This window comes from Pagrus major, chromosome 17, assembly GCF_040436345.1.
Source record: "Pagrus major chromosome 17, Pma_NU_1.0".
Taxonomy (NCBI): Eukaryota; Metazoa; Chordata; class Actinopteri; order Spariformes; family Sparidae; genus Pagrus; species Pagrus major.
In genome coordinates this window covers 27,473,646-27,488,335 of record NC_133231.1, presented here as the reverse complement: position 1 = coordinate 27,488,335, position 14,690 = coordinate 27,473,646, and the positions used below count along the sequence as shown (strand labels likewise).

Below are 14,690 nucleotides of genomic sequence, written 5' to 3'. Positions count from 1 at the left end.
CTTTAAGCAACCGATATTAATTAAGTTCAACAGTCGGAGTCACCGCTCTACAGATGCAGCATGAATGCAGAAAACCTGCAGATAAAGGAAGAGATAAAAGGGAAACAAGTGATCGGTAATGACCTCGCAGCAGATGAAGTAAAAAAAAATCGACGGCATAATTTGTGACGAGGGAGGAGTTTAAAACCCTGGAGGGAAGATAATTTGTTGTGGAGTCTGTGAGGTGGAGAAGCTTGTTAAAACTGGGAGTAATAACAGGTGAGACATGGAGGACATTTAAAAGCTGCTGTGGGTCTTTTCACCTCCTTTCTCTCTTTTATTCACATTAACACTGATGTATCAGCATCAGTACCGGCATAATGGCCCTGCCTGATTGCTCCACCGAGGCCCATTTAACACCATTTGTCACTGCTGCTGGATGAGCATGTCGCCACAAATACACAGTATATCAAGAAGGACAGTATTTCACTGCAGTCAGTGAACCAGATACAGTTTGGATTTTTTTTGGTGGCTTGAAAACAGCATTTCACTTCATCTGGTCAGAGATTAACACCTCCTCGAGCAAATCTCATGATACTTTACTGAATGAGACAGACCAACAGAGGGCAGCATGGTGTCAAATCAAAGCACAACAACAAACAATAACAGCTTTCATGTCGGTCTTGTTTGAATACTGTACTGCAGCACCCGCGTGTAAATGAATTCCTTTAACATGTGGAGTGATGTTCCTTTGTTTTATGCTCATTTCAAAACACCTTAAACAAGCAGACAACCGACCTACCACTGTTTATGTGGTCTGTCTCGGCTTGGATGTGAGCTTGACATCTGTTTGGAGCAGCGAGGCAAACAGTGGTGTCAAGTGTCAGGACCAATCACCAACATCTGGCCCTCCTGACCCTGACCCTCCAGAGGAAATCTCTAATGAGCCTTGGCATTCCCAAAAATCACACAGGGCAGGACGTTATAAATAACCGGCCCTGGTGCAGACACTGCTCCTCTCCTGGCCCGAGTTCAGACACAGAAACTCATCCACCTGGCGAACTTGTCAGCTCTTGTTGCTCTTCTGTTTTAGAGATTTTTTAAAGCGAGTCGGGTTCTGGATCCAAAATTCCCAAGCCTGAGGTCTGATTGAATTCAGCAACTGAGCTCCACTGGAGCGTTTCTATAGTGAGGGAGTGTATAGCAGCTACAGGCCGAAGGGTTTGGTGTGTGATTGCAGGGGGGTTTGGCTGCAGATCACAGTGTGTCGGAGGGGTAGGAGGTATCGGTGGGGGCGGAAACACTCGAGTCCCTCTGGCAACAGAGAGCTGGGCCGGAGCCTGTGGATTTGTTTGAGTCTGCTGTCAAACACAGAGCTGGTGGTTACACAGCACAAAGGACGAGAAAGAGGGAAAAGAGGGCGAGTGAGTACGGGGAGGGGTGTGCATAACACAGAGGAGAGAAAATGAAGGCCAAGTGAAAGGGTAATGGGGTGCACGGCAAACTAAAGGGAGATTGGCCCTGACGGGTCTGCGTGTTCAATGATGACATCCCCTCAACAACCTGAAAGTGCTCTGCAGACAGCAGCGCATAAAACAAGAGGAGCGGCTCTTCAGCAGCTGAGCAGCCCGCAGGTCAGGATCAGGCACCGCACAGATTTTTAGCATAAAATCACGACGATTCTTCATAAAACAAAAGTGCAGGAAAGTGCAAACCAGGCTGTAAAGAAGCCACGTCAACAGCTGCAGTACTGACTCTGAGCCATTACCATGACACCAGTGTGATATAATGTGCAGCACTAGCTTACTGCCATAATTCTCTTGAACTGGTGCTTCATTTTTATCACATTATGCTGTCATCAACATGCATAAAAAAGTCCACTACTGCCTACATCAGTCCAACAATCCATTAATTTTCTATACCTGCTCATCCTGTACAGCGAGGACTCCCACTCCCTGGGCTGTGGAACATTTGCTACCAGGCTGTGATGTAACTATAATTTAGCAAAAGGGCTGAATAATAAATACGTGACGTCTTTGGATACTTTTCACTATTTTGTGGGAAATTTCCCTGAACTTTGCGCAATCTGTCTGTACAGCATTTTCCTCATCACTTCCTGATTTTCTCTAAAGTAGGCCATCAGTATGCGAGGTAACCAGTCAGTCATCACCATCCTGCAGGACTCAGCAGTGCATGAAATCTGTATGAGGACAACTACCAAAGTCCTTTTAGGCAAGGCTCGCCATTCAGCAGCCATCTTGGCAACGCCCCTGGGCTAACAGGACCAGGAGCTTAATGAACAGGGACAGAGCCAGAACTTCACTTTCACTGCATGTTTAAAACGTTTGGTGACTTTGTACCAAAATAAGATTTAAAACCACTTTTTCCCCTCATTGGTTATACTTCTACTATGCACGTGCACTGTTTCACGACACCAACTTCAATCTAGAGTCCCTTGACGTGACTCCATCAGCTCATCACTTGAACAGATGCGAGTTAATCGCAAGTGTGCGCTCGCATAGGTGCAACAACACGATTGATTGATACGTTTCCCGGTTCTGCTGTGATAAGTAGACGATTGGCTTTTGGAGGGAAGGGGTGGGATATGACGATATTTTGATTATTCAAAGATCTGCTGTTTGTATGTACTGTAGCATAAGCAGCACAGGCTTACACTGACCTTGTGTGGAAAACACTGTGCTACATGTTTTACAGGGGCTTGATAATAATAACATGATTCAACCAAAGGCCTGTAATAACATGATACCTGGTGGTATACCAAAGGCTTATTTTTGCTTTGGGAGGACAATTATGAGAGGCAATCACATGATTTGTGAACAGGAACCTGTAAACAAACTAATGGAAACACCTCTGTTATAACTAAGGGCAGGGCCATATAATAACATTGTGATATTTTTAAGCTATATGACTTGACACTAAATATATACCTCAATATTTTAAAATCTCCTTATAAGCACTTCAGACAAGTATTAGAGCGAGTAGAAAAGTCTGACACATTCAGATAAACTCACTGTACACTACCTGCCCAGCACCTGGCAGACAAAGATAGTGACACAGTAGAGTGATTAGCAGCTAAGTGAATGTTGAAATAATTCCTCAGGTGTCCAGAAACATGACTCCAATGCTCTGTATCTGGTCATACGTAACTGCTAATTATTCTGCACCAAAAAAACATCAAATATATAGTGGCTGTTGCTAGAAGAAAATGTGTGGTCAAACACTTTGTGTATCACCACCAATCTTTTAACTTTTCCACAGCATGAAATGACCCAGACATATTCTCCACACTTTCCCAGACCCTCTGCAGGAAGCTGATATTTGGTCAGCTACTCAAACATCCAAATAATTTAACAGTTATGTCTGCAGGCTGCTGACCTTGGGGGGTTTGAAGGGGTAGTCTGGCGTGAAGGCGATGTCCAGGAAGAAGACGCCTCCCTCGTACACGGAGCCCGGGGGTCCCAGGATGGTCGACCTCCACTCGTAGATGTTGTCTCCTTTGGGGCCAGCGCTAGAAAATTGAAACAAAAGACGTGTTAATATGTTAATCAGCACGGCGCACTGGAATCGACAGCCTGGTGTTCAAACTGCCAGCGGGCTGACAGAGATTTGGGGGAGAGAGCAGCTCAGGCGGTAAATGCTCGCTCCTGACAAGTTAATGATGGAGATTTGGGGAATGCCGAAGCCGTGGAGGTTTGAGAGTTTTTAGTTCAAGGCTATTTTGGTAGGATTTAGATTATCTTTCAAAATTTTGATTAGGAGATTACCTGCTGTTGGGAGCTGGGGCACAAACCGGTGAACCAGTTTAAGCATCAAACCGAGTGTTCAGTAAAACCAAGGAGAGAAAGAAAGTCTAAGAAAGGAGATACTCTACAAACAGGCATTCATATGCTTACAAGAGTAAAATGATTTCATATTCCAGCCAGTTTTTCTCCTTCATGAGATGAGTATTTATGCTGAGTGGAGGCTGAAGGTCACATCTGCTGTATAGGCCCAGTAATTAATGCCATTTCCATATTAAGGGCTCCCTCCCCCACTGTTGTTTGTGGTAAGACCCTGAGCTGGCACAAAGCCAGGAAGAGACCGGGACAATGTCCAGATCACAAAGCCAGGGACAATGAACAATCCCTCCGATTTCGTGTAATTACCAGGGATGGTGTTCAACGCCAACCCTTAGCTGCCGGCAGATGTGCTCACAAATGTGTGTGTGTGCGTACCGCCCCGACACACAGGGTTCGCTTTCACCCAAGGCTGTTGTATTACTATATTACTGTTCACTCAATAATCGCAGACAGAGATTTCCTCAGCGCGTCTGTGTAATAACCTCAAACAGAAAACTGTTAAAAGCAGCATCTGGCTCGAAGCGTGCCCTTGAAAATAGATCATTCTCCATAAACAGAAATTAGACAGTAGACACTTCCTTCCTCCTTCAGTGTCAACACATGCAAATTTCCACTAATCTACTTTGCCACTCTTTCACTCTGCCCCTCTCTTAAGCCTTCTTTAATTAGCTAATTATGATTACTTCTTCTCTGGGGAATTACTTCAAAATACACTTTCGATAAGGGCTTCGCCAATCTGGACTTTGTTGTTTCAGGCACAAAGAGGATCTTTGAATTTATTGTAAGAGCTAATATAAAATAACAAAAGCAAAGAATGTATAGACACCCCGCTGGTCATTTGTCTGTGTAAACATAATACTTAAACTAGCTGCAGTAATTGATAACTTCCACCACGGACACAGAGGGTGCTCGCAGTAAAAAGGGACACATCTGTCAACAAGGTGTTGATGTTCACATTAAACAAGTTAACGAGGTTTATTCATGGAGTATTAACAATATTAGTTTCATTTGTTTTGGCAGGCTCGGGCGATGCTGTATGACCGAACGGCTCCAAATAACCTGAAATTGCAGGTTTTGTTTCTCTTCCAGACAAACTGTGTTGCGTTTCAGTCAGACAGAGAGAGCAACGTCTGAACCAACTACAGGAAATGACTTCAAAATACAGGGATTTATAGGCACACAGAGACAGATGTTGACATGTGATAGCCAGCAGTTACTTGTGCTTGGAAAGCCTGTCATAACAATATAAAGTGAGGGCAAACCGCAGTACGAACTGGCGGTCATATACAGCTGTTCCTACATTGTTCTGTTGTGGTATTTAACAGACGTTAAATTAGAGCAGAGGAATTCAATACTTCCATCATGCCCTGCCTGCGAATGGATGTGTTTTAAAATGTCAGGTTTGCAAAACTCGGTTCAATAAATGACCTACTTAAAGAGCTCCTCTCGGCTGAGGAAGTTCAGATTCTGATTATCACCGTTTGATTAATCTGTCCAATTGATTCTTCAGTATTTATTGTCCCTCTGCAGATGAACGCAGACTTAGATCCCAACTAGGAGTAGACCAGGTCAATAATTGGGGCTGATATTTAGCATTTTTCTGATTATCAGTATCAGTGGTTTTTGGGTCTGATTGCTGATAAAATAAATAAATTAAAAATACTCCACTTCAGCTCTGATTCTCTGTCTGTAGTCACCCACAACACTATCTGATTGGTTAAATGTCACACAGAAAATGGAAATACTCAAATATCTTAAGTACCTCAACATTGTACCTAAGTACAGTACTTGAGTAAACTGTAGTTAATTACATATCATCAATAGTTATTCTAAATTTTTGAGACCAAGATTTTTATTTTTACTGTGAAAGTTAAATCGTTCTAAATATTGGTTATCAGTCTTCTTGACTAGTAATTATTGGTATCGGTTATTGGCCCTGAAAAAAACATATCGCTCCATCCCGAACCACAATTAGTTGACCAACTGACTTCAGACATGCATGAAATAAACCCACAACCCATTAAATTATATGCAACCAGTCTGGTGGGAATGAAAACACTGAGGGCACCTCCCCAAAAATACAGCCCCTATCATTTTCGGTCAAAATACCCAGAAAGAGAAGGCAGCTGACAAGTGATTTTCATTCTTCACAAAATTACTTCCAGCACTTGTTGTACCTACAAATGAGTGCAACACTATGAATGCCTTAAAGGAAAGATCGTCTAAAAGCTTGTGCCCTTTATCTCTATATTTACACGAGTGTTGTCTTTCTCTCTGACATCTCCATCTTTCATTGTGCCTGTCCCGAACAACTAAGCACATTGATCTCAATCACACACTCGCCTTTACTTATGACTCTGTGTGACTTTCGATACAAGTCCTGTTTATCTTGTAATTATGTCGTTTGAAGCCGACTGATTTATTAATACAAACATCTTTTCAAATGTTCTGATGACTGAATTTGTTGTGAGCATTCTCCCGCCCCAACACTACCCTCTACATTCCCTGCTGTTGACAGAACCACATAAGCTTATTTCCTCGGCTCCCAGCAATCTTTTCTCAGTGAACTTACATTTCTATGCTACACACACCTCAGGGTTAACACTCCCATTACTGCTCGCTATTCAGAAGCTTCCCTGACACCAGGGTGAAAGAGACAGCCGACTATTCCATTTCCAAACATCTCCAGCAGAAGCAGATGCTCACTTCCTTCGAGGCTGATGAGTTTGTAGCAGTGATAATAACTCTGACATGATGGAAAGATAGAGATGAGCGGGCATGGCAGAGGGCCTCGCTCAGCACAGAGATTGCTGAAGGGGATCTGACAACCACACAAGGGCTGTGGATAACAGGCTAAGTCAATAGCTGAATGTGCATGCCACCGCTGGCTGTTGCTTGGAGACCTCCTCCCCCCACCGGCTCGGGCGTTCCTGTGGTGCTTTGTTGCAGCTGGTTGAGGGCCAGCTCTTTCAGGATCTGATAGTCTCTCCACTTCGCTGTTAGTTCGGGAGAGGTGAGCAGTGTGACAATCACAAGAACCTCGAGATAAATCACGTCTATCTGCAGATTTGTAGCAGCAGTGAGTGTTTCCATGAGATGCACGAGGCTTTAATTAACACACGGTTAATGTCAGGAGTTAAATGGATAATGATTCCTTGGCCCTGGTTAATAGCCATGCAGAATATTATGCTCAGCTGACATATTCATCTCACGGTAATTAATGGGTAATCAAGTCATTATCAGAATTTGAATTTCTGCAAATGCAACTTAAAATCGACACTCATTTCTTCATACGTCAGGTGTCTGTCGAGTTTGAATGAACAGTAACGAGTTAACAAGTCTTAGTTATGTAAGGACACAGACACACCGAACTGACTTCAAAGAACAAAGGCCGACTGTTGTGTGGCCTCGCGTCGCCTGTGTCTCAAACAAAAAGCTGCATTTGAACACATCGCGAAGAATACAGCTTGGATGGTCCGTGTCTGCCTGACAGAAAATAACTCTCCGTACCACAAGGTGGCGGTAGTCTGTATTCGCCATTCAAAAAGGGAAACCGGAAGACTCCTTACTGCGAATATACAAACGATAGTTGAGATAGCAGCGTTTGCCGTTTATAATCACACCACTCTCACAAATATAGCCACTTCTAATCAGGAATATATCTGATAAAGAGCTGCAAAAAGCACTGGTAAGAGCTGAAGGCGGATCAATGACAAACGGTGCTAAATGGGTGAAATTATGGATATTACAGCAACAGACTCATTTTGGCCGACAAACTACTGACGAGAGCCGACTGGTGCCGACAGTGCGGGACACACCGCAAAAACTAGAGCCACAGATGCTCACCAACGGCCTGAATACTGGTCATGTGTCAGGGTCCTAAAAGACAACAACAACCCCAGCCACAGTCTGTTCACCCTGCTGTCGTCTGGCAAAAGATACAGAAGTATCCGCTGTCATACCACCAGACTACAGAGAAAATTCTCTTCCTCAGCAATCCACCATGAATAGTTTATTTTTGTGAATTGATTATTTGTTAAGTAGCCTGTATAGTTTTTGTTTTGTGTGCATAGCTCGGGGAACTGAAACAGAAATCTTCTTCTTCTTCTTTAGAAACCAACAGTGACACAACACCGAGCCCTGAAACTGAAACGGAGTGATAGTAAGGTAGGTATTACGACTCACTTCTGTCTTTTATTCTCTCTTCCTTTCAAGCAGACAGGTCTGACGTTCACTGGTGCAACAGTGCTGCTTATGGGCTTTGTTGTTGGCTGCACTAATAATAACCTCTGTGTAAGTAAGACTACATCTGCAGTGCACGGTCAGCCAAATGCCTTTATTCAGTGAGTATTTGGGTCATTTGTTTCCAGGGTCTGGGATACATTAGGGTGCGGGTGTCCGTGAGAATCTTGCCACTGCCCTGTCCTCTGAGATTACACTCATGTAAGAACCCACTCTGACAGATGGGCTGCTTCCTCCGCAGCCGAGCACCAAAATAGTGTAAAACCACAGATTCACACTGCTCTCTTTCTTTGAGATTTGTCCTTTTTCCCCCCACAGTTCATCTTTTTGTGAGTATTTTCAACAGAACAATTCAGATTCTTCACTTAAATGTCAACAGCAGCCAGTATCGTCAGCATGATTCAGTCATAGCGTTTGTGGTGCCTGTGAGAGAGAGAGAGAGAGTAATTGCATCCCACACTGACCTTGTTCAGTGCTTCACCTCAACAAAGACTCATCAGTGCACACAAGGCTGAGAAAGATTGGACACTTTGAAAACCAGAGACTTCACATAGACGGTTCTCAAAGTCGGAGGATTAAGAAACAGTTTCTTCATAGAATATAAAAAAGGAACACTTTACCCACAGACCTACTTCGTCATTTTTATCTTTCATTCTCAGTTCCTGAAAACGATCCAAGCTGTGGCCTGTAATCACACACGGCAGTAATAATTTCCATATATATTGAATGACCTTTCCTACCCCTGATCGAGTACAGTAAGTGAGACTTGGGTGTCTTTTGCCAATTTAATCATCCGCATTGCCTTACTCATAGACAGGGCGATCTGCAGATAGATGCCAATGCCAGAAGATAACCTTTATCTAGCGCCATGAGAGCTCGGCTAATCTCTGCAAAAATCACTAACCTGCCTTGTCACCCAGAGCCAATTCCCACAGACATCAGGGCTCAGGTTAAGTTGATGAAAGAGATGTAGTCATGAGATAGGCCTGTGCCACTCACAGGTGAAATCATGAGGCAAGGTAAAGTCAGATCACGGTTACAGGAGGGAAAAAAGACTTCTTCATGAGGAAATCGTTAAGAAGTCTCTTGCACCCTCATAGTGGTCAAAAAACCCACAAACACCCACTAGCATCTGGCTTTTGTCTTCAGTGGGAATGGTTACAATAGCCATTTTTTCAGTCCAATAGGAGTCCAATAATCCTGCAGTAGTTTTGGTTATTCATGAGCTCCAATCGCAGGTAATGGAAACATGACACCCAGGCAGACACGGCAATTTCTGCCACTTTTCTAACGGCATGCTTTGATACTCGCTGAGGACATTAGAGGTGATGGTTGGCTGATTCGGTTTGAATGCACAAAATATTCTGATACATCTTGATGCATCTCCATGCATGACATCCTCTATTATCTATATTACTGCACACAGACTAGTTTTTCATAATTTAATACAAGCAGTAAGATCAATCTAAATTCTCTTTTTATAAAGAAAGTCCTGTAAAGAAATCAGACAACAGTCTACAATATTAAAAGCTACATCTTTTCAATACCAGGACCTTTGAGGTACCTAAAATCTACAAAAATATTTAGTAAGGGCACTTACTAAATGTGACAAACATCACAAGCATGACTGCTGCACACACTTCTCTCAGTTGAACAGTGAAGTTGGCGGCACCTCCTCAATCTGAGCCAGGCTCCCTATGTTCTTTATGGTTGCAGACATTAGCTTCACGTGAAAACGGCTAACATGGTTTGTACCAGTGAGGCAGATTTTACACACAGCATGCGTCTCGTGCCAGTTGAGCAACGTTAAGACGTAACTTTACAACTTGAATGTCCAGCAGAGGCCTGAAAATCAACACTCAACAACATAGGCTGCAAACTCATTCATTCATCCATCCATCCATGTTAGAATCGAGAAATTTCCACTCCTCTAATTGGTGCATGAATACTTTTCTGTTCAAGCAGCGCTCCAACATCGGTCAGTCTGCATGTAGTTTAAAAAAGGGTCATGGCCTGCATGCTGCTTTCTACTGTTCCCTATTTTCCGCATTCAACTGTGACATGCCAGAAAATAAACAGGAGGTCGAGTTGTCTACAGGCTTTGGAAGATGAGTCATTTGCCTATTTGTAGTGACTTTACTCATGTTTAAAAAACTTGCACATACGTGTTCATTCTTGTGGTAAATGGTAAGAGATATCCAAACAGATTTAATTTCAATTTCGCTGACATTGCAGAGCATATCACAATAACAGACCAGAATAAATGCTGGTTCTTAAATCTAAGACAAAACTACAAGCAACTACTATTAAAGAATACAAGAGTCAAAACCACAGATGCAGGGAAACCGCAGCAACAGTCTTGAGTGCCTGAAATGACTGTGTGTGGTGGCGATAGAGTCCATCAGAAACTGTTAGACAAACAATACACAGCCGCCTGTTGACTGTCAAAGAAACCGCTCCAATAAATACACCGAGGTTTCAAAGAATCACAGCTTTGCCTCTCTGGTTATCTGCTATGGCGGAGCCAGACTGTATGAACTGGAAAGAGTCGATCCACAGTTGGCTTCTTTTTCCATGATTCAAGAATATGATGAGGACGTTCATTGTTTAGTTATATAAAACTAATAACCTTGTAACTCACAGGCATGTGAAAGGTTTCTGCAGTGTTGTGTAATCTGTGAAATGTGTGGCTTTTTAAGGCAACCACAAAGCAAAAAATACTGTGAAGTGATGTTCTTACACATCTTTTCTAAGAAAACTGTCATTCACACCCTTTCGAAGAAATGTTTTTCCCATGTTTTGCAGCTGATTCAGATATTGATTTCACAAACGTGAATGTTTGAGAGAATCGTGACAAATCTCCACAGACTGCTGTAACAGATGGACCAAGCTGAAAGCAGTGTACGTAGTCAGATTTAGGTGAAAATAGGACTGTTTGGAACATACTGAGCATATGGATGGACACTGGCGAAGTGCTGCAGGAGCGGTATGAAGAGTGTCGATTAATTTTTTTTGACCACCGTAAAAACTGGTTCCTATAGGAATCCATTGTAACCTGCCTGAATGCAAGCCGACCACAGCTGGTGTTCTCTGTGACAGGAGAAACTACACTCTTTACAGCCACCCAACAAGACGAAAATGACTGTTTGAAACTCAAAAGATTACATTTAAAAAGATCAGATAATTGTAAAATACCTACAACATGAGAACATGAAAGGTCAGAAAACAAATCATAGCACAATCATGATCAAACACGTTACTGTGCATGGTGAAAACACTAAACGCAGCAGAAAGGCAGTGTGTTTCTAAAGCAGCCTGTCACACAGCGAGCTGTTTACAGCAGCAGGTAAATAGCTGTCTGAGCCAAGACCTGCACCGAGGGGCTGATAAATAAAACAGGAAAGTAAACCAGTAATTGAATGTGAATCAGTATGTTTTGGAGCTTGTGAATACCGCCATGCACAAATAAAGCCATTATCTGCATTATTCGCCATTCCAGTTCACTCCCCGCGGGCTTTTTTTTTTTCCTAATGGCACCGTCATTTCAGTTAAGATCTCCTTTTCTATCGGTGTGGCTGCTGCGGTTATCAGAAGAGGAACTTTAATGAAGCAATCTTCTTTCCTCCCGACCGTGAAAGAGCCCCAAGACCAATTACTGTGCGGCTCAACGGCCGAGGTGACACCTCCTTCCTCTGTTCTCTTGTCTTTATTGTCTCAAATGACATGGTTTGTTTTTTTTAATCAAGCCTTTTATTGTTCATCTGCACAATGAATACTGCAATTACTGACCGGACGGTTTATCCAGCTACAGGGGAAATGGTTGAGTAGGTGGTTGCATGCTTTCCAAGTTGAAGGGAATAACACAATTTTATTCCCACAGGAGGGCAACCCTGCATGCTGGGATGAATCAATCTAAACAGCTGTGAGTATTGAACTGAGGAAGTATACTTCGAAAGACAGGTTTGAAGAACTGGCCTTTCCCTCAGGAAGTTTGTCCTCGCTGGGGTTTAAAGTCCTGTTAAGAAAGCTGTAAATAGAGCAGAGGATCTGTTCATTATCCCCAGCTTTCCTTTTTTAATTTAGCAAGATGCTTCTGAGGTAAAACAGAGGTTTTGGTGCGGTAAGCATTTTTCCTTCTCTGCATCTGAGCTGCTACATGCACCCGGCATCTGATGCAGTGCAAATGTTTGCCTCTGGCTAAAAATGAATAATGCAGGGTATATATCATTACCATAATACACAGGCTTTGCATAAAGGAAACTGCACAACATCATGAGTCATAAAAATATCACTTAACCAAGAAAGTGCTGCTGTGCACCACGGTGATGGATGACACACAACAAACAGTAAAAAAAAAAAAAAGAAGAAGAAAAAAAGCTTCAGTTTTATTAATGAGGAGCTCGTCATGACCCTAAAACTAAAGTAAGCAGAAAATAGAAATTTGAAGAACACATAGTCTGACATAATAATCACAATTGATGCAGACAAGTAGCTTTATCTTAGTAATATGTGTAAGAACATAAAAGTTGTGTGTCTGTGCGTCATGGACGGGTAATTATAAACATTTGCTTTGCCTGAATAAAACAAGTTAGAGTTTGTGCTGACATGCAAATCGGTTTGCAGGCCAGGGATTCGCAGGAACGCTGCTTCAGGAAAGGAAACTGCCTAAAAAACACATTTGCCTCCAAGACAAAACTGCAGCCTCTTGCAATTTATATGAACTAAATTAGTCAAGAGTACGACGTTAATATTTTTAATTTCACAACCCTGCACCAAAAGTCTACACAGACATAATTAGAGGCAGCCTCTTCAGTCTCTCTGCTGCCTCCACTAAAGCACTCTGGGCAGCCATTTGGCCCGGTGGCAGAGAGAATGGACTTATTACCAAAAGGTCAGTGATCAGGACAAGCTGAGCTGCCAGATCTGCTGTGGAGTCTCATACTCCCCTGACACCATATTTGCCCCCAGGTCTGCAGGTAGAAAATGTGACAGGATTTTGAAGCTTCAGGTTCGACAAATCAGCACTGAGAAAAGGGCATTCCACTGGGATGTTATTCATTTCACCGTATTCAACAGAATGTTATGAGTGTTAACATTTCAGACCGCAAATATGTCATTACGACTCTTAAATCTTGGCAGAAGCTATGTTTTGTGACTTCAAGGAAAATCTATTAGGTTTAGAGATCCCAGGCACAGGGCTAATGGGATCTCAGAGCAATTGTTTACTTCAGAGTTTGCTTGCCAAAAGATTCTTCTGTTTGCTTTATTGTCGGCCTAAGATTACCATTCAGTCATTCTCAACGACCTAAACTGCTTCTGTGAAACTGGCGGTGTAATGGCAACACTCCACGGCGAAATGTCCACACGGCTTCATGCTCGGCTTCCCCACAAACCCATTAATAACATTCTGGACAAATGTTTGCCAGAAAACTACCTCACAAATGAGGACATTGAGAATTCAATGACACACATGAATCAAGGCAGGCCGTGTTCGCTGTCAAACAAGTGCCGCAGTGGAAAACATTAAGGATAAATTAGAGTCAGGCCGGAGTCAGAGGGAGAGCATATGTTACTGTTGTTCTATAGGAGCAAATGTATTTCTCTTCCACTTTGAAACTTTGTGTCAGAGGAAAAATGATGAGGGCAGATTGATTTTGTTGGGAAGAAAATTATTTTCAGCAGATGTTTCATAGGTGCAAAAGGAGGGTGTTGGCCATAACAACTCGGTAGCAGAACCCAGTCTGGCACTGTGCATCTGCATGCTAACACGCATCTGCTTCTGTACCAGCCTCAACACATCTTTATTTATCTTTAGATAAGACTGGTTTTACAGATAGCATTTCTCTCCCCATCTTCTGATCCTTCTTGAGGACACTTTTATTTATCCAAGATATAATACAATGCCTGTAAACGATAGCAAATAAACAGTTTAAAGTACTAAGATTTAATGTCTTTTCCATTGCTGCAAAGAAAAGGCCTTTCTACAGATGTGGTACTCTTTTCTCCCCACTCCATTTTCAACCAACCCATCTTTTAATCCGTATAAAGCATAGTGGTATAGTCGGATACGTTTTTTAAGGGCCATTTGTGTGATAGCTTTAGTTACTAGTTACTTTGCAGGCTCAGATTATATTACTCTTGATAGCCTATTACGTGTGACGTGTAACTAAGCAGATTGTTTTGTGACATTGAGTGAGAAAACAGACAGACAGGGAAATGCTGCATCATAGCCAAAGTAGTGCATTTTTAAAAGAAACATTTTTATACAAACCTCCCCAAGAGTCCCTGACCTGCCCTGTGCAGTTATGCAAATATGCAAAAATCTCCAAGAAGACCCACTTTTATGTATTCTGTTTGGAGAACAAAGTGATTCTGTAGCGTTGCCTTCAGGTTCTTAGATTTTGCAGTCAATGGACGAGACTTTCACTTAAAGGTCAGGAACATGCCAGCTTCAGACACAGATGGATGCCTATGATTCATCAATATTTATAAAGGCGGAGGTTATGGAACGAGACATCGATTAGAGTTGATTCATCTGAGGCTAAATGTAACTGTCAATAAAAAGTGTTCACTTGTTTTATTCTCTTCAAATTGACATCACTTTGCATA

General features: G+C 42.5%; 1 protein-coding gene across 1 annotated transcript in view; it reads right to left on the bottom strand.

Moving 5' to 3' along the window:
- Window positions 1-14,690, bottom strand: part of LOC141011861 (ubiquitin-conjugating enzyme E2 E2) — a 28,994-nt gene that overhangs the window by 5,466 nt on the left and 8,838 nt on the right. The window contains exon 4 of the mRNA XM_073485187.1: window positions 3,376-3,508. Coding sequence (XP_073341288.1) covers window positions 3,376-3,508 — 133 coding nt within the window. The remainder of the gene's footprint in view (window positions 1-3,375; window positions 3,509-14,690) is intronic.